General features: G+C 45.1%; 1 protein-coding gene across 1 annotated transcript; it reads left to right on the top strand.

The window, feature by feature from the left end:
- The first annotated feature begins 1,110 nt into the window (after positions 1–1,110).
- On the top strand, positions 1,111–23,995 carry GTF3C2 (general transcription factor IIIC subunit 2). The gene is made up of 19 exons (XM_015064154.3): positions 1,111–1,230; positions 10,085–10,355; positions 10,519–10,840; positions 11,430–11,715; positions 14,390–14,484; positions 14,898–14,975; positions 15,097–15,195; positions 16,273–16,500; positions 16,674–16,785; positions 16,986–17,094; positions 18,180–18,205; positions 18,389–18,518; positions 20,662–20,806; positions 20,912–21,073; positions 21,275–21,362; positions 21,613–21,741; positions 22,245–22,394; positions 22,545–22,652; positions 22,950–23,995. The coding sequence occupies exons 2-19, from the start codon at positions 10,109–10,111 to the stop codon at positions 23,166–23,168; spliced, it is 2,733 nt and encodes a 910-aa protein (XP_014919640.1). The 5' UTR covers positions 1,111–1,230; positions 10,085–10,108; the 3' UTR covers positions 23,169–23,995.
- Positions 23,996–25,384: the final 1,389 nt, after the last annotated feature.

Raw genomic sequence — 25,384 nt, forward strand, 5'->3', positions numbered from 1 at the left:
AGAGGGTTGGGGTAGGAGTCCCTGTACTCCTGCTTTTAAATCTTAGCTAGCTCCTCCCACGTTTTTCTTAAATGTTTTGTGTAACCAAGGGAATGTAATAGGTGAGATTTTGGGGGAAGAGAAAGGCTGGTTTACTCCACCTCTTCTGGTCCCTATTTATAAATCTTGAATTCTCCCAGTTGATAGGTGGAGACCTGTTAAGTTTATATGGCTTTAAAGGTCTCAGGAAAGGGCAGAAATTTGTTACCTTTTTTTCTTTGTCCACCAGCATCCCACCTCCCCCATTTTTGTTTTTTTTTTTAAGGTGTATTTTTGAGAGAGAAAGCATGATGGGGGGGGGGGGGGGGAGGTGTTCTGAAGCCAACTCTGCTGACAGCAGAAAGCCTCTTTCGGGCCTTGAACTCACAAACCTGAGATCATGACCTGAACCGAAGAGCGGCGCTTTACCAGCATCCCACATCCCGGGAATGCGGCAAGGCCTATGCCCAACCAAGGCCAAGGTCCAAGCCTGAGGCTGAGGCGAGAGCAGCGTCCCCACGCCAGACTTTTCTACTGGCTCCCCTTCCCTGTCCTTTGCCCAGTCCCCCTTAATGTGTTTTAGTAGGGCCCATCCTTGACTTCACAAGTGGCTGCCCTTCGCGTAGGCCCCAGTCATCCTCTGGCAGGCCGCGGCAGGGATTCCTCATCTCTCAGTCTGTGTCTTCGTCTGGGACTGCGCCGCATAGTTACTTTCACTCCAGCCTGGCCCGGCTCGCCACGCGGCAGGCAGCCTTGACCGTTAGGCAGGCTTCCAGTGCTCAGGAACAGCAACCAGGCCTGGGCGCGCCGCACACTCGAGGCTCTAGTACGGGCCCCTTGGGAATCCGCGGGGCGCGACGACCATCACCGCGCAGGCGTCAATTTTCCTTTCTTGACACTGCAATTCCCAGAAGGCCACGCAGCGTCCCCTGCGCGGCGAAAGCCCAGGAGCTTCAACCGCTCCGAAAGGGCGCGGGACTCTCGCCGCACTGCATTGTGGAATACATAGTCTGAGAAAACGTCTTCGGGCACAAAGTCCCCACCAAGCTCACGTGTTTACCTTGTGCACTGGCGGCCGGAGGGGCGGAGGCGGGGGGAGGGGGAGGGGAAGGGGGGGACAATAAAGAGTAGCTACCAGATTTCGTCATAAAACCGCGACCAGACAGGCGGCGCCATCTTCGAACTTGGACTTCCGGAAGGACTTTGGTGAGGGTGAGTGTACCGCAGCGGGGTGTGCGGGGGCCCCACGATTCCTCCTCCTCCTCCTTTTCCCATAGCACTAAGATAATGGGAACCAGCTCCCGGCTCCTCTCTTCCCTCTGCACAGCATCGCGATTTCCAGCCCCCGCGCTGCTGCAGAAACCATCACGCTCCCCACCTCCTTCCCTGTAGTGCAACCGGACATCCCTTATCCCTGCTAACCATGGCTCTTGCCTTCTTTCTCGACGCGGTGCGGGTAACACGGCATCCTGTGCTCTGGCCGCGTCGTTGGTAACATTGCATTCCTCGGACTCAGCAAACCTACAGTAGTCCTCGGCCTCAGAAAACTCAGGGCTCGCCCCCAGCCCACGCTAGGGACGGAAGCTGCCTTCACGCCCATGACTGAGGAAGGGCAGACGGTCACCCCTAGAGTGGTAGCGGGTCATTCTCATTCGGCTGTGTCTCATCTTCCTCGATGAGGCTCTTTTAACCCCGGGGTTGTGCCCCGCGCGCTGCAACCCCATTGGCGCAGCCAAGGGCCAGTTATGTTTCCCTTCTAGTCCTTTTATCCCGCAGCAAGTTGGCTGACTGCTGGGGAAGGCAGAGGTGGCGACTTCAGCCCCACCCTAGTAACTCACTTTGTTAGAGAGGTGTAGTGTTTGGCGAAGCCTCTTCGCCCTAGTGGCATATCGTTACACACACTTCAGCCATTCCTGTGCCTTGGTTACTTTTTGCCATCCCTTCTTATCAAATGTATTGTTTTCTTAGTAGTTTTTTAAAATTGGCTTATTTTTAAAATTTAAGTGCTTTAGTCTCAATCTAAGCAAGAAAGATGAAACCATGGGTTTCATGGACTAGAGTTTTTTATACAAGTTAAAAACACAATCAAAATAAAACTCATTTTTGTATCATTAAAATAATCTTGCATACCACCAGCTGTACCATAGGAACACTTTGGTATTAGACCAAACAGTGTGTTTAAAGTAATTCCATAGTTGAGGAATTGTGTTAACCAATCATTTTCCTTGATTAGGGAAATCCTGGCAGCCTTGAAGCAGCATTCCAAACAAGTTGAGGTGCAAATGTAAACTTTTATAAACTCTAGCAAAATTTATTAAACATCCCTTCCTTTACTTATGTCTAGGATTTGTATTATAAAATCATAAATGGAAATTAACCACCATACCCTACTGCTGCCTTCTAGAGAAATGAATTCTTGAAGGGATTTTTGCACCTTGAGAAGGTGGTCATTCAATTAACAAAGTTTAATTATTGCACTTACCATGTACCAGGTTCTGGATTCAGTAGTGAATCAGGCAAGATCCTTATGAAACTTTCAGGGAAGATACATATGGAGTAAGTGAATACCCATACCTCTTATTATCATAAGAAAATACCACATGGACTAAAGAGCTACATTTAAGATTCAAAACTAGAAAAAGTATTAGAAGAACATAAAATAGGGTATGTTTATATCAGTGGGGTAGGAGATGCCTTTTTAAGACACAAACAAGTCATAAAGGAAAAGTCATAAAGAAAAAAATTAACTCAGTAAATATAATTTCAGTTTAGCAAGAAACATTATAAACAAAGGTTTTTTTAAAAATATTTTATGGGGTACCTGGGTGGCTCAGTTGGTTAAGCGGCCGACTTCGCCTCAGGTCATAATTTAAGGGTTCGTGGGTTTGAGCCCACGTCGGGCTCTGTGCTGGCAGCTCAGAGCCTGGAACCTGTTTTGGATTCTATGTCTCTCTGTCTCCAACCCGCCACCTCTCGTGCTCTGTCTCTCTCAAAAATAAATAAACATTTTAAGAATATATTTTATTTTTATTTTACTTATTTTATTTTAAGTAGGCTTCACATCCAGTGTGGGGCTTGAACTCACAACCCTGAGATCAAGATTTTCACTCTCCACCAACTGAGCCACCCAGGTGCCCCTAAACAAAGTTTTTTTAAAAAGTAGAGACACAGTATTTGCAACATAAATAATTTCACAGATCAATAAGGAAAAGATTGCTTTGTACTGTAGAAATATGGGCAAATTATAAGTACAGGCAATTCATAAAAAAAAAAATAGATGTCCAATATATAAAAAGAAGTTGCTAACCTCAATCATTATCAGGACAATGCAAATAAATACAATAGGGAAGAATTCTTTCATCCATCAGATTGGCAAGGGTGTGGCAAAATGGGTACTGATATATGGTTAGTGGGATTACAAATTGACTTTTGTTTTGCTGAGCTATTTGCAGTATCTATTAAATTTTGAAATGTGTATATCCTTTAATCCAGTACAATAATTCCACTTCATATCATTATTCTGGAAAATAATTTCTCATTAACGAAGAGATCTGTACTTAGATATTTATTGCAGTATTGTCTGTAATAGTGTTGTGATTCAGTTGTGCATCAAATGGGGAGTATCCGAATGAACTATAATTCTATGGAACACTGGATAGTAACTAAGAAGAATGAGATAGGTATTTGTGCACTGATGTGGAAATTCTTTAAGACATACATAGAAGTTCTCTTAACTGATACCTATTTTTTTTTAATTTTTTTTTTAACGTTTATTTATTTATTTATTTATTTATTTTTGAGACAGAGAGAGACAGAGCATGAACAGGGGAGGGTCAGAGAGAGGGAGACACAGAATCTGAAACAGGTTCCAGGCTCCGAGCTGTCAGCACAGAGCCCGACGCGGGGCTCGAACTCGCAGACCCCCAGATCATGACCTGAGCTGAAGTCGGCCGCTTAACCGACTGAGCCACCCAGGTGCCCCAGCTGATACCTATTTAACTAGCTCCCTGTGTTAATTGACATTCCCCATTTCCTCTGTAAAGCATACAAACTGATGTTCATGGCACACTGCATACCTGAAGCCTATAGGCTTTTCTCCTATAGGCCTGGTCACTGTTCTCACTGGTGGAGTTGAATGCTTGCCAAGAGTCATTGTGATGGTCCTCAACATTTTTTATGTCAGTTAATTTGTCATTATATTTATATAATTGTGATATATGTTTAAATTTTAAAGATTTTGAGTATGAAAGAATTACTGTTTCTATTAAAACTAAGTTGTAATGTGGCAGATAAACAGGTGCTTTATTGTTATTCTTTATATTCTACACATATTTACAAGTATTCTACTTCAACTAAAAGTATTATAAAGACAACTCAGAAAAGAAAGGAAACTAAGTTGATCCCTTGGGAAAGGCAAAAGAGGTACATTTGCAAAGAAACAAGCGTATGGGTGTGGGTGAGACAACTCTAAAAGACTGAGGAAATTTTGTAAAGATCTGAAACTTTATTGCACTTGAATTGCTTCTCAAGAAAAGACAATGTTTCAAGAAAGGAGTGATCAATAGCATCAGTGCTGCTAAGAGATCAAGTTAAAGAAAACAGAAGTGTCCACTGAATTAGTTGACAGCAGTTATTGGAGGCTTTAGCTTCAGTGATGAGTTGGAAGGCAAAATCCTAGTCAGAATGAAGCAGGGTAATTAAAACATCACGTGCAGAGAACTCTTTAAAAGTTTGACTGTGAGAGGGAGGAGGAATATGGGTTAAAGGGTAGTTGTATGTGTGTTAAGATGAGAATTATTGACATTACTTTTTTTAATGTTTATTTTTGAGAGAGAGAGTGCACATGGGCAAGTGGGGTAGGGACAGAGAGAGAGGGAGACACAGAATCAGAAACAGGCTCCAGGCTCTGAGCTGTCAGCACAGAGCCCAATGTGGGGCTCAAACTCACAAACTGTGAGATCAGGACCTGAGCCGAAGTCAGACACTTAACTAACTGAGCCACCCAGGCATCCCAGTAATTACAGACATTTAAATGCAGTTGGGGAGGCACCTGGCTGTTTCAGTGGGACATGCGACTCTTGTTTTCAGGGTTGTGAGTTTGAGCCCCATGTTGGGTGTAGAGATTACTTAAAAACAAAATCTTTATAAATAAATGAAGGAAGGAAGCAACCAACTGGACAATAGCCAATGGAAAGGAAAAGGATAAACAATTCCAGTGTCCCTAGGAGGTAGGGTGATGGAACTAGAACACAGGTGGAAGGTTGGGCTTAGAAAGTAGATAAAGGGTTCAGATGGAGAGAGTAGGCTTCTTGACCAGACATTGAAGTATTTCCCACATAGTGACTTTCTGGGTTTTGTTTTGGGAATCAGAGGCAAAATACCTGCTGAGAACCAGGGCATCAGATATTGGGGGAGAGGTAATGTGGGGGCTGACTAGAGAGAACGTGTAAGTGGTAGCACTCGGCACCTTAGATGCACACATGGAAAAGAAGGATGGTTGGTTCATCCAGGGCTTAAATTTTGCCAATTTTGCAGAGCAAAAAGATAAGAAAGGAACTTCACAATATCAACAAGAATCTGATTCAAATAAAGGAATCTAAGCTAGATAGGATGTGGCCAACACAGGGAGAAATTGGAGAGATCAATAGATAGTGACTTGATATGGTTGGAGAATAGATATAGATTGTAGTTGAGCAGTCTGGCTATAAAGATGGGAGGTTGTGATCAGATAGTGGGATGTCTTTGTGATTTTGGAGGTTAAAAGGTTTTGTGTGATGACAGGGTCCATTGTGAGACAGCAAGTGAGTAGCAATGGTTTAGCTGAATATTCTGAGCTTCAAGAACAGTTTTTACAAGACAGGGAGAACTCTTCGTCTAGAAGTGGCATTGGAGACGAATTGACAAGACGCTGATCCCACTTTCTACTATGGGGTAAGTGGGACATGAGAGAAGGAAAAACCTCCACTGAGAGCCTGGAAAGCTAGAAATTTCACTTCCTGGAATTTTTTTCCATCCAAGATTTTGAATATGATTTAGGTCTTGCCAATTAAATGTGCTCTTGAAGAACTCAAATTTGAACTTCAGTTTAGAGAGGAGAGAGCCAGGCCAGGAGGCAATAGGTATTATTGGTTCAGATTGTGGCAGTGGTATGATTCTGGATCTGGGAGCCAGAGAAGGGTCTTTCCTGTTCAGTTAGGTCACTTTCTGATCATTGCAGAGGCAATTCATGGAGCCATCAGCTGTGGCAGGAGCTTTGTGATTTGTGGGTGCCTCCTCGTAATCTGAAGGGCTTTGTGAAGACGCAAAGTGCTGGCCCCATCCCAGAGTTTCTGATTCAATAGGTCTGGGATAGGACTGGAAATCTGCACTCTAACAAATTTCCAAGTGATGTTGATGCTGCCTGGACCACCACAATTTAGGAACCACTGGTGTGAACCATGTAATACCCTATAATGAATTCCTTTTAGCTGAACTGGCTAGAGAAGATTCTGTTCTGTGCAGCTGAAGCAGGACCGATAGAGAGATCAAATAATCATTTTATTCATGTCTTCCTGTCCTTATCTACTTGATCTGTCAATGGTTAAAAGAAGTAGTTCTTGTATTTCCTGAAGATTTTGCTTTATTTTGATGCTGTCATTTGACGTCTAACAGTTCATGACATTTATCTTTTATATAATTTGAAGTTTTATGACAAAGTATTCCCTCTTTGTCTCATTTAATACTTTCCCCCTGAACTCAACTCTGCTATTACCAAAACTCCTATTTTCTTTGTGCTTACATTTGCCCTATATATTTTAATGTATCTTTTGACTTACAGCTCTTTTGAGATCCTTTGTATTAAACATCCTTTTTTGTTAAGTTTATTTATTTATTTTGAGAGAGAGAAAGAGAGAGCAGGTGGGGGAGGGACAGAGAGAAAGGAGAGAGAGAGAATCCCAAGCACTCTTCGCACTGTCCGCGTAGACCCCAGTGCGGGTCTGGAACTCACAAACTGCAAGAACATGACCTGAGCTGAAATCAAGAGTTGAATGCTTAACTGACTGAGCCACTCAGGTGGCCCTGTGTTAGACACTCCTTCAAAGCATATAGTTTGACTTTTTAAAATCAATCCAAATCTTTATTCTTTTTTTTTTTTTTTAAATGAATGGATTGATTTTTGGTCATTGTTATACATATCTTTATCTTCTTTGTAGGTTTTTTTTTCTTTTCTTTTTTGTGTTTCTTTTATTTTCAATCTCTTATTGTACAGCCTTTAAAACAATTTTTTTTCTGGTTTCTGTGGTCTGCTGGGTATTTTGGAAGCAACAGAGTATACTGCCTTTAGTTCTGTTAAATATCTAAATGGTATTAATGGCCCTTTACTTCTCCAGTTACTGATCTTACAAGCAAAAGCAGGATACTTCTTTGTCTTGGTCTACTACAGTCAGAAAATTCTTATTTTTACATTGCAGGGCCTTTCAAAATTTTAAATTAGAGTCTGTTTTATAGTGGTAGTTACCACAGTTGTTTAAACTCAATGTGTCACTGGGCTAAATGCTTACTGCAATCTTTATACCACAGCTTCTCCATTAGAAAGTGGTTGTGTTGCCTGGGTAGCTCAGTTGGTTAAGCATTTGACTCTTGATTTCGGCTCAGGTCATGATCTCACGGTTGGTGAAATTGAGCCCTGCCTCTAAGCATGGAGCCTGCTTGCGATTCTCTGTCCCTCTCTGCCGTTCTCCCCCACTTGTGTTCTCTCTCTCAAATAAATAAACTTAAATAAAAATTTTAAAACCTTAGAAAGTTCTTTGTATTGATTTGTCTTTCATTGGCTGAAGTAGGTCTTCAAGTTGATTTTTTTAAAACTATAATTCCTAGAGACTTGCATATTGAGAATACCATCCTGTTGCCTTTATGTGAATGATGTCTCAGTTAAGTAAAGAATTCTCTTGACCCCCTTTGTGTTTCTTTATCTTCTGGCATCAAATGTTTCCGAGAACTCTGAGGCTGACCTGATGTTTACTTTTCTCTTTGTGGGAGAAATTTAGTATCTTCACTCAAGTATTTCTTGGTCTTGATGATTCTTTATTGACTTTTACTTGCCTTTTACACCTTAGCTCTTCTGATTGATAGACCAGGGTCTTCATTTATTTCAGGAAAGTATTCTATTTTTTATTTCAGGAAATTTTCTTCTGTTAAGTGGGTTTTTTTTTCTCCATTTCTTTCTTTCTTTTTTTAATACTTCTGTTCGCCTTTCCTTCTCTCTTGTTTAGGAACATCAGTTATTCATGTGTTGACTCCCTCCATCCTCTTTTTCATCTATATCATCTCACTAATCACTTTTATCTCTTTATAGCAGTGCAGTTTTCAACATTTTGCTTCTCCCCTGGTTTTCATTTCATTTCATGATGATCTTATCCATTTTACTCAGTTTCTTTCCTTATGACTGCTCAGTCTCCACCTCCCCATTGTCTTCTTTTATCTCTTCTTGGATTCCACAGTATCTTTTTTTTTTTTTTTAAGTATTATACAGACATTTTTTGTTGCAAATTTTCTTCTGTTTTCTGGAGGCTTTCTTCGAAAGGATACTTTCCATCTTTTTTCATTTGTTTGTGTCCTTTTGATTCTTTCTGTAGTATCTATGCATAGATTTCATGTGGATCCTTTTTATTACTAATTTTGAATGGAGTAGTTCTCTCAGGGCTTGCTATTTACTAAAGAACAGGGTAGATGGATTCTCATTGACCTCTATTTACGTTGGCGATATAACACTGTGTCTTTAGCACAGTGTTCCTTAGCACCTGAGTTAGAGGATTGGCTATTTCTAATATGTTTCTAATATGTTTAGACTGTAGCTTCTTTAAGAGAGACAATTGGGAAGTTTAATTTGTATATTTCCTATGGTCTTTGTATTAACACACTTTTCAGCTGAGGCCAATGAATTATTTATTCTTAAGGCATGTACAGACCTATGGGGGGGTTCCTCCTGGGATTCGAGGTATTTCTCCCTTTTTCTCATAAAAAGGTATGTTATTCTAACCAAAACCTGGGCCCTTGCAGAGTTCTGTGTTGCTCAGCTTTTTGGTTTGGTGGTCAATGCTTTGTTTATCTCTGTCAGTTTACTTTGGTCCATGGTTACACAATTGATTTTCTGAGTTTGAAAAAAATGAAGATTTGTGACAATTATTTAGTTCATTTTTTTTTTTTTTAAGATTTTATTCTTAAGTAATCTCTACACCCAACATAGGGCTCGAACTCACAACCCCTGAGAGCAAGAGTCACATGCTCTTACCTACTGAGCCAGCCAGGAGCACCTTTAGCCCATTCTTCAATGTGGGAAAGGTCTCTTAATATAGTAGGATGTTCCTTAATTGTCTCATAGCCATCCGCCTCCCCTATTCAGGTGAAAGATTGATGGCAGGCCACTAGATAACTCTTGCTTATAAAATAAATTTGTTCCTTAACTAGTATTCACAAACATGGATTAGCTCTGGGCATCCTCCTTCAATGCGGTCTAAATTTTATGTATTTGGCAACTATTCTTTATAGTCTGTTTTAGGAAGTTGTGGCCCTTCCCTGGATTCATAACAGGTGATTTCTTTCTTTCTTTCTTTCTTTCTTTCTTTCTTTCTTTCTTTCTTTCTTTCTTTCTTTTTTTAATTTTTTGACGGGAAAGGGGTGATTTATTTCATTGGGCTTTAGGGAAAGGAGTTGGATAATTGTTCATTCACTGCATTATCCTTACAAGAAAATGTAAGAGCTTTAAGTTGGCTAAGCAATATAGTGCTTGGCACATAGTAAGCATTTAATAAATAAATGGTAACTTTCTTATTATCCGTTCATTGCCAGCTCCACTAGTGTGTAGGTTCCATGAGAGCAGGGCCCTTAGCTGTCTTGCTTATTGTCATACTCCCAATTCCTAGAATAGTGCCTAACACAGAAGATGTTTAGTAATTATTATTAAATAGTTCCCCCGGGGAAGTGGGAGGCGGTGGGTGGGATGGGAAGAGAAAAGACAGGAAAGTAGAAAAATCTGAGCCAGTGCAAATAGCTTTTGCCTTCTCCTCACGTGTATGTCTCTGTGCAGGGACAGCCATTTTAGGGGGTGCTGATGGATACCTGCGGGGTCGGCTGTGTTGCCCTGGGGGAGGCCGGCCCCGTGAGGAACATGACTGTGGTAGACTCTCCTGGACAAGAGGTGCTAAACCAGTTTGATGTCACGGCCTCTTCAGAAATAACCAGTGCTGAGGCTTCCATAGAGATGTCTTTACCTCCACCTTTGCCTGGATTTGAGGATTCTCTTGATGAGAGCAGGCTCCCTCCAGAACAAGAAAGCTTCTCCAGACTTGAACAGCAAGGTATGTACCTTGTCCTTTAATCTTTTAATCTCCCCATGTTTAGCTTCAGATGACAGAGAGCAGGGTGAGCTCACAGGATCTTACCAACCTGGGTATGGTATAATCTCTGCCAAAGAGATTTGAGCTCTGGTCCCGTCTCACAGACCCATATTCTTCTCTACAGATCTTTCTTCAGAGATGTCAAAGGTCTCAAAACCTAGGGCCTCAAAGCCTGGCCGGAAGAGAGGTGGTAGGACACGGAAAGGCCCCAAAAGGCCCCAACAACCTAATCCTCCGTCAGCCCCTCTGGTTCCTGGTCTCTTAGATCAATCCAGCCCTCTATCTGCCCCCATGCCTAAGAAACGAGGTCGAAGGTCCAAGGCAGAGCTGCTACTGCTGAAGTTGTCCAAAGACCTAGATCAGCCAGAGTCTCCACCTCCAAAGAGGCCCCCTGAGGACTTTGAGACCCCTCCTGGGGAACGACCCCGCCGAAGGGCTGCCCAAGTGTAAGGATTGTGGGGCGCAGCTCGGTGGAGGGGGGGGTCGGGGTGAAGGGAATCAGGGTGGGACAGATGTTGGAGAGCTGAGAGGCTGTGGTGAGGCGTCAGGTAAGCAGGGGTAACGTCTGGGTTCTGGGGACTTGAGCCATCTTCTAGCTCTTACCGCAGCAACTTCTACCTGTTGCTAAGGTTGTCTGTCTAGGAGGTTGCTTTTTGTGCCTTGTATCCTGTCACCTTTTTCAGTTTCCTCCAGGTCTTCGTTGCAATTTTACCGCCCAGTATATATCAGTCTCTCTGTGTCCTTCCATTCTTCCCTTGGCTCTTACTGATCTCTGTGGTAGAGTGAAAGTGCTTTTGGACTTAGAGTTGGCAGATCTGGGTTCACATTCCACAAACATGATCTGAGTCTTACCTTGGCCAAGTCCGTAACTTCCCTGGATCTCTGGTTCTTTATCAAAGGGGAAGGGAAAATTAATAGCTGCTTTGCAGGGGTCCTTGGGAGGATCCAGTGAGATAAGAATCAGCTAAGTATCTGGAAAAGGGGCTCTCAGTTAAGTGTCTGTGAGTATGGCTCTGACTCTGCCCTGTGCCACAGGGCACTTCTGTACCTTCAGGAACTGGCTGAAGAGCTCTCAACAACCCTGCCTGCTCCAGTGCCCCGTCCCGAGAGCCCCAAAGTGAGCAGCCCTGCCCAACCAAATAAAAGCCAGCCACAGGCAGCCTGTCAAGGTGGAGAAGAAGAGAATAACACTGCACGGGATGAAGACTTTGTTCTCCAGGTTGAGGCTGAAGATGGAAATGAAAGCGAGGCTCCAAGCGAGATCTCATCTGACCCCGAGCCTGCGGTGCCTCGGAGCACCCCACGAGGATCCACTTCCGGGGTAACTGAATGAATAAGAAAGTGGGGAAATAGGAGGATTATTAGTGGGGAAATAGGGGGTCTGCAGAGTGCCTAGTAACTGATGGCCAAAGTAGGTAAAGGAAGAAAGGGACACCCTCAAAAACATTGGGGCACGGGGGGGCTGCGGGTGTAAGTACATGAGATTACTCATTCAGATACCGAGCATCTACTCTGCACTAGGAAACACATGTGACTGCAACAGCATTCTGCCTAAGTCCACAGTGTGATAGGTGCTTCACCGGGAGTGAACACAGTGCTTTGGGCGTGTAGAGGAAGGCAGTGAACTACTCAGGCTTCCCAGAGAAGTGATGGTTGGGCTAGGTCTTGAGAGGTGAGTGGCAGTTTGCCAGAGGGATTGTTTTTCCCAGAAATTCCCGGGACAGGACACTAGAGCAGGCAGGGCTATTGAGAGCTCTCAGCAAGTTCCCAAGGGTGCAGAAGTGCCCAGCGGGACCTCGGAGGGTCTAGGGGAGAGTGGTGGGATCAAACTCGGGAGGATGGCCGGACGACCACTGGAGGGAGCCAACACAGGTGTTTGTACGTTTGTTGAATTGTGGTAAAATATACCACATAAAATTTGCCATTTAAAAATGTACGATTGAGTAGTGTTAGCTTGTCCTTGGTGTTGTGCAGCCATCACCACCACCCATTTCCCAAATGTTTTCATCATCACACACAGAAAATCTATACAACAAAGGTTTTTAAGTAGAAATATAATTAGTTAGGACAATAGGTCAGTCAGCAGTGGACAATTAGAAGACAGCTTCAGGTATCCAGGTAGTAATAGGGAGCGTCTGAATCAAGCCATGAAGCAAGCGAAGGTGGGGGACGGATGCAAGAGACGTTTGAGACAGTTAACAGCACTTGGCAGTCACAGGAAAGGAAGGAGTAGGAGTTTCTAACTTAGATGGTGCTTTCTTGTGCTGGACTTCAGGACAGAGGAGCAGTGGGGGTGGGGGAGGGGGGTGGGGGAGCAGTGAGGTGATGAGCTCACTTCCTTTTCTTTTGAAATTTATTTTTAAGTTTTCAAAATTTATTTTAAGAGAGAGAGAGAAAGAGCGAGCGCGAGTTGGGGGAGGGGCAATGAGAGAGGAGAGAGACAGAATCCTAAGCAGGCTCCACACTGCCAGCACAGAGCCCAACATGGGGCTTGAACCCATGAACTGTGAGATCATGACCTGAGCCAAAACCAAAAGTCGGATGCCCAACCAACTGAGCCACCAAGGCATCCCTTAATTTTTAAATTTTATTCAAATCCAAGTTAGTTAACATATAGTATAATAATGATTTCAGGAGTGGAATTGTGATTCATATTTACATATACCCCCCATGATGAACTCACTTTCTGACATGTTGAATTGGCCTGTGGGCCATGGGCCATCCTACTAGAGATGTCTGGTAGCCAGTCATGTATGTGGGATCACTGCCTGCCTTGTCTCAAGTGCAACATTTAAGGGAGTCCCAAACCCTCAGTAATCAAGAAAAATATTTTGATGCAACACTTTAAAAAATAAAAATTGAGGGGTGCCTGGGTGGCTCAGTCGGTTAAGCGTCCGACTTCAGCTCAGGTCATGATCTCACAGTCTGTGCGTTCAAGCCCCGCGTCGGGCTCTGTGCTGACAGCTCAGAGCCTGGAGCCTGCTTCGGATTCTGTGTTTCCCTCTCTCTCTGCCCCTCCCCTGCTCATGCTCTGTCTCTCTCTGTCTCAAAAATAAATAAGAACATTAAAAAAAAATTTTTAATAAAAAAAATAAAAATAAAAATTGATGCGACAGATTTATGATAAACAAAAATATCAAGGTTTCAAAAAGACAGGAACTGTATTACTGATTTTTCCTTTTGCTTTAGGCTCTGTAATATGGCTTGGGATCACTGTAAAAGTCTAGAATTTGTAGAGAAGCTGAAACTGAGTAAAACTTACATTTTCTAAGATATAGACTTGATAATCAGGCATAATGATGGAAGTCAAAGCTATGGGCATGGGGTGAGATTACCTGGAGTATGTGTATGGAGGGTTGAGGAGAAGACAGAGGGACTCGGGGAAATACCATCATCAACTAAACCTGTCAGAGGAGGGAGAGCCTGCAGAGGAATATTAGAAAGGCAGGAAGAAACAAGGAGACACTATTCCATAAGGCAGGAGTTTGAGGAAGCGAATGTGAGTCCTCTGAACCAAATGCCATGGAGACGCTGAGGAAGGTGAACAGAAAATACGTAACAGGTTCCAGGAACCTGGGTGGCTCAGTTGGTTGAGTGTCCCAATTCTTGATTTCGGCTCCAGTCACGATCTCACGGTTTGTGGGGTTGGGCTCCGCGCTGATAGCACAGAGCCTGCTTGGGATTTTCTTTCTCTCCCTCTCTCTCTGCCCCTCCCTCGTGTACACTGGTGCATGCTGTCTCCCCCCCCCCCCCACCCCCCACTCTCTCAAAATAAATAAACTTCAAAAAATAAATAAGAAAATACATAACAGGTTTTGCAGAAGGTGAAGTCCTAGTAATGGTGGAAACATCAATCTTTTAAGACACTGACAGGTCAGAGGCTAGAGAGGAGGTAGTACCAAGAAAAGTAAAAGCTGGGAAAGCTGTCTTCTGGGGACTTTCTCCAGTCTGTAAAGTTCTCTTGCTTATGTATTTTTTTTCCATTTGATCCTCAGAAACAGAAGCCACACTGCCGGGGAATGGCTCCCAATGGCTTACCAAATCACATCATGGCTCCAGTTTGGAAGTGCCTCCATCTCACCAAGGACCTGTGAGGCTTGAGGAGGGGGCTGGGGATGCGGGGGTGGTGTTGGCGTGCAGAGGACCTTCTAGAAGTGGGGCCATGGGAAAGAGGGAAGGCACTCACAGGGCAGGACACTGAAGACATTCATAACTAAAAGGTACCACTCTAAAGGCAAGAGCTCCAGAGCCGTGCTGTCTGACATAAGCCACTAGCTGTGTGTGTGGCCATTTAAATGTAATTTCAAATTAATTAAAATGAAATTAAAAGTCCAGTTTCACAGCTGCACTAGCCACATTTCAATAGCCACTTACAGCTAGCGGCTAATGTATCCGTTGGACAGCACACATAATAGATCCCTCCCATCACTGCACACAGGTTACTGGACAGAGCTGCCCAAGAATTTCTCTCCTCCTTCACTAACGCTGCTTCTGTCCCTCCAGCCGAGAACAGAAGCACTCGTACTGGGAGTTTGCAGAGTGGATTCCGTTAGCCTGGAAGTGGCACTTGTTGTCTGAACTGTAAGTTAGACATTCTGAAGCCAAGGAGGGGGTGACACTCCTGGGATCAGAAGAGGGACAGGGAATCCTGGGGTGGGTGAAAGTCTTCCACATTCATGCTCTTTCCTTTGCCTGCCCCCAGTGAGGCGGCGCCCTACCTGCCCCAGCAGGAGAAGTCTCCACTGTTCTCTGTACAGCGTGAAGGACTTCCTGAAGATGGCACACTCTACCGAATAAACAGGTGAAGATTGCATCTCTTTCTGGTTCTAGGAGATAGAAACAGGACAAATGAATGTTGAAAGGGATGACGTATTGGCACTCTTCTTCCCCTGATGCTGTTCCAGTTGGTCCCAGGGTGGGAGGCCTTGCTAGACCTGGTCAACCCAGGTAGTTTGCAGTGCTCATCACTGCTGGCCAGACTGAGGGCAGCTACGGAGATGGAAGGTCAAACCCGTTTACAAGGTCACATCTACTCAGATAGACCTGGGCACACTGGCCCTGGAGAGCCCTGTGGTAAACCAGAATGCACAGCCTGTCATCTTTGAAGGTGAACTAGAGCTAGACAGGCTTTGAAAGGAAAGGAGGAAGACAGATGGTGGCTAAGGACTATTGTCACCTGTAGAATGTTCTTGATATTCTGGCCCTTGCTTAAGCTAGTTCATACCAGCTCCAGGTGGAGCTCCCATTCTGTCCTCATTACCTTTTTTTTTTTTTTTTAAAGGCTTAATTTTTTGGAGCAGTTTTAGGTTCAAAATTGAGAGGAAGGTGCAGAGATCTCCCATATACTCCCCTGCCCCCATACATATACAGCTGCCCCATTATCAACATCCCCCACCAGAGGGTACATTTGTTACGATGAATGAGCCTACATTGACACATCATCACTCAAAGTCCATAGTGTACGTCAGGATTCACTCTTGGTGTTGTACATTCTTTGGGTTTGGACAAATGTATAATGACATGTCTCTGTCATGATGGGATCATACAGAGTAGTTTTGCTGCCCCAAAAGTCCTATGTGTTCTAGCTACTCATCCTCCCCTCTAATCCCTGGCTATCACTGATCTTTTGACTGTATAGTTTTGCCTTTTCCAAAATGCTACATAGTTGGGTTCATACAGCGTGTAGCCTTTTTCAGGTGGGTTTCTTTCACTTAAACATGCATTTAAGGTTCCTCCGTGCCTTTTCATTGTTTGATAGCTCATTTATTTTTAGTGCCATATAATATTCCATTGTTTGGATGCTTATCCACTCACCTAATGAAGTCCTTATTACCTTTTATTAATTCCTTTCTTCATCCCATCTTTGACTTTTCTCTAGATTTAGCTCAATCACAGCACACCCAGAGCGCTGGGATGTGTCCTTCTTCACAGGGGGACCCCTCTGGGCTCTGGATTGGTGCCCAGTGCCAGAGGGGGCATCAGCCTCGCAGTATGTGGCCCTTTTCTCCAGCCCTGACATGAACGAGACACACGCACTGAGCCAGCTTCATTCGGGTCCCGGGCTGCTCCAACTCTGGGGCCTCGGGACCTTGCAGCAAGAAAGCTGGTGAGGTGGGGCTGGAACGCTGCTGTGGGAGGGTGGTTGAGGAGGAGAGAAGGATGGGGCTGGGCAGGGGCGCTGGGGCGCTTGGATTGGGTTGAGATGGGGCAGAGCACAGGCTCTGGCAGCCCTAGGCCCCTTCTCCCTACCCATTCTCCCCATATGCTTTCTCTCCTCAGTCCTGGCAACAGGGCCCACTTTGTCTATGGGATTGCTTGTGACCATGGCTGCATCTGGGACCTCAAGTTCTGCCCCAGTGGAGCATGGGAACTTCCAGGCACCCCTCGGAAGGTACCTCCCTGTTGGTTGTGGGATGCTTTAGGACTCAGAGTCAGAACAGAGAGGCCCTGCGAGTTCTCAGAGGGGACAGAGAGCGGTGGATGGAGTTTTCCCGGCAACCCCATATCATTTCCAGGGGCCAAAACCTCAAAAGTTTTCTGAGAGGCTCTGAAGGCAGCAAGCCTCAGCACAGATCTGGTCTCCCCCTCTAGGCTCCTCTTCTGCCCCGATTGGGCCTCTTGGCTCTTGCCTGCTCAGATGGGAAGGTGCTGCTGTTCAGTCTGCCCCATCCGGAGGCCCTGCTGGCTCAACAGCCCCCAGGTGAGTAGTGCAGCAGGCGAGGGGGTGGTGCTGCTGCAGCAGGGTCTGTCCATCTCCCCTGAAGCCCCTCCCGGCCCAGCCTCTATAACCAAGCCTTACTCGGCATCCTACCCACTCTGACTTCACACCTTTTGTTCTCCACCTGTCTCTTTAGCAGTCTGCAAAAGGGGTACTCTCTCCTGCAGTCTTCTCACTGGGTTCTTTGAGCATACCCCCTTTCTCCCCCTTGCCTGCTGTGTGCCCTCAGGCCCTCCCCTCCTGCTGCCACAGCTTATGTGCTGAGCGTGATCTCCCCTGATCTCCTCTGCCACACTCTTCTCCCCTCAGTCCTGTAGTCACCTCTCCTTTCTTCACATAAACGCTTGCCTCTCCGTGTACACATAAACACCCTCTCTTCATTGGGAAGAGAGGGAGAGAATATAGAGCTGAAGATGAGCAAGAAGAGGAAGAGGTTAGGGAAAGACATCTCCTATTTGTCAAACTTGATTTTCAACTGTCCCGAGTATTTAAAGAAGAGGGCACCCAGTTTTGAGCCCCGAGAAATGCCATACTTGGTGGTTTGGTGGAGGAGTGGGCTGAGGAGGGAATAGGCAGTGAGGAAGTGAAAACAGATGCGTAGACGATTCTTTCAAGTAGGTTGGCCGTGAAGAGGAACACATGGATGAGGGTGGTGGCTGGAGGTGAATAAGGGGCAAAGGAAAGGTTTTGTTTGTGTGTTTGTTTTATTGAGTTAGGAGACTATAGTGCATGTTTACGTATGCATATGAGAACGATCCATTAGGGAGAGAAAGCAGATCGCTCAGGAGAAACGAAAGATAACCAGATGAGCAAAGTTCTGGAAAAGGTGAGAGAGTGGGGAGAGAGCAGAGTGGAGCAATTAGTCATTCTGATAGGAGGAAGGACACGCTCACTATAAGGGGGTGGGGGAAGGGGATGGGGCCAGATAGAGGTAGATTCATCAATGTGCTGGTGGAGAAATGAGCGTAAGGGAAGGTCATTGTCAGATTAGGGGTGCTGATGTAAGAGCAAGGCAGATCAGGACTTCAGTCCTCTGTTCTCAGAGCATCGCTCTTCTTCCCTCACAGATGCAGTGAAGCCCGCCATCTATAAGGTGAGTGAGGAATCTGCTACCTTAGCCAAGGCTCCATCTTCTCGAGCCTCCCTTACTGATTCCACAGTGAGTCTCCTTCTGCCACTGAAAAACCCCCATCCTGCTGGATTAAACACTGATTTGAGCCTTTGTGGCAAATGGTAGGTATTCCTAACCCTAGGCCCGGCTCTTCTGTCTCTGCAGGTACAATGTGTGGCAACCCTTCAGGTGGGGTCTATGCAAGCTTCGGACCCCTCTGAGTGTGGTCAGTGCCTTAGCCTGGCCTGGATGCCCACCCGGCCCCACCACCACCTGGCTGCTGGCTACTATAATGGTAACAAAACAAAACAAAACAAAACATAAGGGGATGTTGCTATTTAAAGTTTATATATGCTTGTTGTTTTTTGGTTGTTTCTTTTTTGGTTCAGTGTTGGGCATTATGTTCAAGCAGTGTAAAAAAAAATACAAAGAAGGAAGAAGAAAGTCACTAGAAATCTTCTTTTCAAAAAACCATAATTAAGAGTCGGTGAAGATCATTTCATGGAGTTCTGTATGCATATATAAAGATAAAAAGATCAGATGGCGAGAGAAAGAATTCTATGACCGTGGGATCATTCTATGTATTTTAAAAATATTTTTTAATGTTTTTTATATTTGAGAGACAAAGAAAGAGAGCACAAGTGGCAGAGGGGCAGAGAGAGGGAGACAGGATCTGAAGTGGACTCCATGCTGACAGCAGAGATCCCAGTGTGGGTCTTGAGCTCATGAACCATGAGATAATGACCTGAGCTGAAGTCGGACGCTTAACCGACTGAGCCACCCAGGCGCCCCCTATATAAGCTGTTTTAAAGATTTTGTTTTTAAGTAATCTCCACACCCAGTGTGGGGCTCGGACTCACAACCCTGAGAGCAAGAGTCACACACTTTACCCCCTGAGCCAGCCAGGCGCCCCTCTATAAGCTATTTTAAATGAAAATGTATGAGATTTAATTACACTTTAATTTTATAAGAGAAAAAGACTGGAAACTGAAAGATGGGCTAAGCTTCCCATAAATGTTCCTTCACCACAGAGACATCCGTTCCTTAGGATCCTCTTGAGGTTAAAAAGAGGGGGAAAGAATGATAAAGAGCAGTCCAGTAGTTGGAGTTATCAGGTGACAATTTCATGGTCAGACCTCATCAGTAGCCTCAGCCTACAGAAGTCAGGAAATTAGCACTCTCACGCTTCTTCCTGGCCCTCTCGGTCTTCTCAGTGTTTCTTTTGGTACTGTGATTTTTCATCATTTGCATGCTGTCATTGTTGATGCTGTTTTACTGTCTTGATTCCCAGTTATTTAACCTTAATTCTGTATTGAAATGATCATGTGTATCCACCGTCCGTTCACCTCAGGCTGCCGTTGTTGCCAAATTACTGATACGGCTCGGCTGGAGTTCACTGCCAATGAGCTTTTTCTTTTTTAAAAAAAATTTTTTTTTAACATTTATTTATTTTTGAGACAGGGAGAGACAGAGCATGAACAGGGGAGGGGCAGAGAGAGAGGGAGACACTGAATCTGAAACAGGCTCCAGGCTCTGAGCTGTCAGCACAGAGCCCGACGCGGGGCTCGAACTCACGGACCGTGAGATCATGACCTGAGCCGAAGCCGGACGCTGAACCGAGCCACCCAGGTGCCCCTGCCAATGAGCTTTTTCAAAAAAGGTTCAGAGGTGCTACGTTTCCTGAGTTTTTAGCTACAAATATTTTCCCCAGCTTTTGTTGATTAAATTCTTACTGTTCCTTAATTTCTTTTCTTTTTATCAGAGTTCTACTTTTGATTACCTCCTCCTCCGCCAGCCCGGTCGGGGGCAGCTTTTTGGGTCAGCAGAGTTGGTTTCTATTTCTTCGTTTGTTTTATGTTTCTCCACATCTTGTTGCTTTTGGCTCCTTGCCTATTCTCTTTGTCTTAGAGCAGAGTTGGCAGACATTTCTCTAAAGGTCCAGATAGTGAATATTTTATGTCTTGTGGGCTGTTTGACCATTGTTGGAACTGCTCAACTCTGCCATTGAAAACTGAAGGCAGCCATACATGAGGTAAACGAATGGGTGTGACCGTGTTCCAGTCAGACTTTATTTACCAAAGCAGGCAGCAGGCTGTATTTGGCCCAAGGGCTGTAGTTCGTCAACCCTTGTCCTAGAGGGTTTATGCCTTTTAAAAAGCCCTTTGCTTTTATTTAGTAGGGAGTCCAGGCTACTGGGTGTATTCAGTCCAGCTTTCAACTGCAAGTGCCACACTAAGCTATTATTTTTTTGTTGATGAGTGTTGGAGCTAAAATATCATGGAGGGAATGTTGCCTAGATCATCATGATCCACATATCCTTTCATAAGGGGGTCACATCTGAGGGTAAAAGGCAAAGGTCCTAGGAACCCAGAGGAAAACATTAGAGCAAAGAAGGGAGAACTTGCCTTTATTACCTACACATTCTATCCCTACCTCAGGCATGGTGGTTTTCTGGAACCTTCCCACCAGCTCACCCCTGCAGCGGATACGGCTCTCTGACGGCTCCTTGAAACTCTACCCTTTCCAGTGTTTCCTAGCCCATGACCAGGCTGTGCGTGCCCTTCAGTGGTGCAAAGCTAACAGGTACGGGACAGGAGAGCTGTGGCGTGGGAGGTGAAGCCTGGGCAGGCTGGCGCTCCCAGCCTTGCTCAGATTTGATCTGCTCCCTTTTCTCCCCTCTTTCCACAGTCATTTCCTCGTCTCTGCGGGAAGTGACCGCAAAATCAAATTCTGGGACCTTCGACGACCTTATGAACCCATAAACTCTATCAAGCGCTTCTTGAGTACAGAGCTGGCCTGGCTGCTCCCCTACAATGGTGTCACTGTGGCTCAGGACAACTGCTATGCCTCGTACGGCAGGATACACATAGGGGCTCTGGGACAGGCCCTAAGGGTTGGGGTGCAAAGTGTGCCAGGTTGTTGTGGGGAGAGGGGAGTTCAGAGTTGGGCACTGAAGGAAACACTGAGGTAGTCTGCATTCTGGAAGGAACTGGGGAAGGGAAATGAATCCAATCTTGGAAAAAGGAAAGTGTTTTTTTCTTCCTCTTACAGTTATGGACTCTGTGGAATTCATTATATTGATGCTGGTTACCTTGGTTTCAAGGCCTATTTCACTGCTCCTCGAAAAGGCACTGTCTGGGTGAGCCCCCGTCTTCATTACACAGGAAAACGATTACTTTACTCACCTGCTGGTGGTCAGGAAGAGGCAGTAGTTTTGGATAGAAAAAGAGAGATGTATGGTAACTGTATCATCAGGGATAAGGGTTATGCATAAGCTCATTTGTATGTGTGTGTGTGCCCACCTCAGACTGTGTGCAGTTGTTACCAGTTCACAGAACTGAAACAATGAGTGAATGAATGAATGAAAGACATCTGTCTCTTCTTATTAGAGTCTTTCAGGATCCGACTGGCTTGGGACAATAGCCGCGGGAGATATATCCGGGGAGCTCATTGCAGCTATATTGCCAGACATGGCACTGAACCCAATAAATGTCAAGCGACCCGTAGAGCGAAGATTCGTACGTATATGAATATTTAATGGCAGCACCATCTGTTGGGTCCTAATCCACGTGATCTCCTAAATTAGAACTATAAATTAACAATAGGGTACAAATTTGTATGAGGTCTCCCAGACCTGAAATTGTCTCTGGAAGTCTTTTTTAATGTTTATTTTTGAGAGAGGTGGGGGGGAGGGGGAGGGAGAGACACAGAATCTGAAGCAGACTCCAGTCTCTGAGCTGTCAGCACAGAGCCTGACGCGGGGCTCGAGCTCACAAGCCGTGAGATCATGACCCGAGCCGAAGTCAGATGCTTAACCGACTCAGCCACCCAGGTGCCTGGTCCCTGGAAATCTCAGCACAGAGTTGTACATAATCTTCTCTACCTTAGTGCATCTGAGCATATGTTCAAACATACTACCTTCTTCCATCTTTTAAGTCTCTCCTACCCAAAATCAATTTTCTCTTTTACTTTTATTCCGTCTTCAGTATTATGGAACCTAATGTCAGGGTCTCCTTTCTAGCCTATATATAAAGCAGATCTGATGCCATATCAGGACAGTCCTGAAGGTCGAGACCGTTCTGCTTCATCGGAGGCCCCCAACCCTCCCAAGGCTCGAACTTATGCTGAAACTGTCAGCCATCACTACTTGCTCTTTCAAGACACAGATTTGGTAAATTGAGGCCAAGAGAATGGGTGTGGCATTTGAAAAAGTAGAAAATGTTAGCCCTGGTATAGTAGGGCTTTCTAAGGAGTTGTAGCCCAAAGATGCAAGACTAAGAAGCCCCTGTCTTTCTCTCTCTTGTTGTACTTCCCTCCCCAGGGTTCCTTCCACGATCTGCTCCACAGAGAGCCAATGCTGCGCATGCAGGAAGGAGAGGGGCATTCGCAGCTCTGCCTGGACAGGCTGCAGCTGGAGGCTATCCACAAGGTAAAAGCCTGGTCTCATCTTCTCCACCTTTCTTCACTCTCGTTTCGTCCCAACTCTGGACATAGGATCAATGAAATGGGCAATGAACACATAACAGAGACAGCTGAGAAGGGAAAACAGCTCTGGCGACCTCATTCTGCAAAGCATGATAGACATTCCTCATTTCTACCTCTCTTACCCCATCGTGGTCTTATCCTTTCAGATTGTGGCCCTTTTTTTTTCCTCCTGTTACAGCTACAACTCACCCTAAAGCACCAACTGTGAGCATCTCTCTTTTGTTTTCTGTTCTCTGCACAGGTCCGCTTCAGCCCAAACCTGGATTCCTATGGATGGCTGGTATCTGGGGGACAGTCAGGGCTGGTTCGGATCCATTTTGTCCGTGGACTCACCTCACCACTGGGCCACCGTATGCAGCTTGAAAGCCGAGCCCACTTCACTGCTATGTTCCAGCCGTCCTCCCCTATTAAAGGGCCCGGATTCCCTCCAACTAGCCATCGCCTTCTGCCCAGTCCCTAGTCGTGGTCCACACAGGACCTTTGGAATGAAATCTTCCAGGAACAAATGGCCCCCAACCACAGGGTCATAGGAACTGGGGTCTTCCTGGATAATGACGCTGCCAGACCTGGACCATTAGACCTGCCTTGCCAGGACTCCTTAGATACCTCTCCTTCCACAGACTCTGTCATCACAGGCCCCTGCGGGCAGGGGGGCTCTCCCTCCACAAACTCTCAAGGCTCCTCCACCTAAAACTATGGCTCATGAGAAACACTCAGGCCTGACCTAGGCTTGGGAGTCAAATTGCTCATATTGAGCATATTGTGAAGTGGGTAAAGCTGAGTAAAGGTACTGGGTGTTTTTGAGACCACACGTGAGTGGGTGTTTGGAGAACTGGAAAGGGTATCTGTATGAAGGCTCCTGTCTGACTATATTCCAGGATCCAGTATTACTGCCTTCTCAACTTCCTCTTCAAAGTAACCAACACACAGGCCCATGAGGGGTGACAGTAATTTATTGGATTGAAGCGGCTTATAGTACTTCTTTAACTGAGGAACACCACAAACGCCCTACCAGTAGAACAGTGGCTCAGATCTTACTTGCTCCTGCTTATGAAATATTCCCAATCACTGGTCGTCTGACCTTACTCGAACACTCCTAGGCAGTCATGTTTTAAAAAAAATCTTCCTTTATATCAAGTCAAAGAGTATACTTCTATACATTTCACCATGATTATTAGGAAATCTAGTCATTCTTCCCTGTGATTGCCCTTTTAAATATTTAAAAATAGCTATCATGTGTTTCCCAAGTCTTTTCTTCTCTAGATTAAATATCTTCAGTTACTTTAACCATTCTTTACACGTCATCATTTTTGGTCCTTCATGATCCTGGCACATCGTTGAGTTATTAAACATGTCTAGCTGCTTTTATTTCAACTCTCCAGATAGGAGGTGTTTAGAACCCAAATACAGTAATGTGTTGTTGTATCTCCTCTTGTTAGAGTCCTCTTGTGGGATGCTGCAGACTCCTAGGGACTGCAGTACTGCCTCCTAAGCAGAGACAGACCCCAGCAATGAGAAATAGGCAAACCACAGTCTTGGAATGTATAGGAGTACAATCAAGTTTGGGGTGGAGGGGAGGGAGGAGTCAGATGACCTAGGAAGACAGAAAGAAGTACACAGCCAGCTCCAACTGAAGGGAGTGGAGATTAGTTTACCACCTACCTGGAACAAAACCCTCTGGCACTGTAGACTGGTTGGCCAAATATCTGTGAATAGCTTTCTGCCTCTTGGATTTGGGAATTTATTGTATGTCAAGAAGAAGAAAGGAATCAGGCAGTTCCAATTTCCTTCCTGTACAGAAGAGGAAACAAGCTGGAGGCAACCAGACTATTAGCAGCAGAGGGACCACAACCCATGTCGGTGCAAAGGAGTCCAGTCTTCTACCGTCCCATTGTGATCGGGCTCTGGTTGTGCCACTTTTGTTTTTGAGCTGACAGGGAAATGCCTTCCATTGCAGAGAAGCTTTGTTCATTCTACACAGCAGCCCCTTAACACTGCCTCATGGGATTCCACTTTCAGTGGCAGAAAAGATGGGACCTGGGGCCCCTTGCTGTTGAGGCTAGAGGTCGGTGCTGGCAGCCTTGCTCCTCCTGTGGACTCTAGCCTTGGTCTCCACCTCCAAAAGAAAATCAGAAGGTTGCTTTCAGCCCTTGCTGTCTTTCTTCACCATAAACCCTCTTCTCCCCAGGCTGTTCCACTTCAACCTTCCCTCCCAATGTGTACACTTTATACTATCCATGGATGCCTGTGCTTTTCTTTCTTTGTGCGTTTGCTCACACTTCCCTGCTCCAGGAGCATCCTTTTTCATCATCTCCACAAAAACCCTATTCATCCTTCAAGGTCCCAATGCAAATCTCACCTTTCATCAAGGAGTTTCATAGATTTCTCTAGTAAATATTCTCCCTCCCATGTGTTCTCAAGAGGAAAGGAAGAAAAAAGGATAAACAAGTGTTTATTAAGCACTTGGTCTATTTCAGGTATTTTGCATGTTACCTAATCATATGAGGTAGGTACTGCCCCATTTTACTTGCTATTATTGAGAGTTTAAGCAGTCTGAATAAGGTCAGTTTACTAAGTAGTGATGCTGGGATTTGAATGTAGACAGCCTGACTTCAGAGTATTGTTTCCAACCTAACCTCATTTGGTCTATTATAGTTACCAGTGTAAATTCACTCT

The sequence above is a fragment of the Acinonyx jubatus genome, chromosome A3, assembly GCF_027475565.1.
Source record: "Acinonyx jubatus isolate Ajub_Pintada_27869175 chromosome A3, VMU_Ajub_asm_v1.0, whole genome shotgun sequence".
NCBI lineage: Eukaryota > Metazoa > Chordata > Mammalia > Carnivora > Felidae > Acinonyx > Acinonyx jubatus.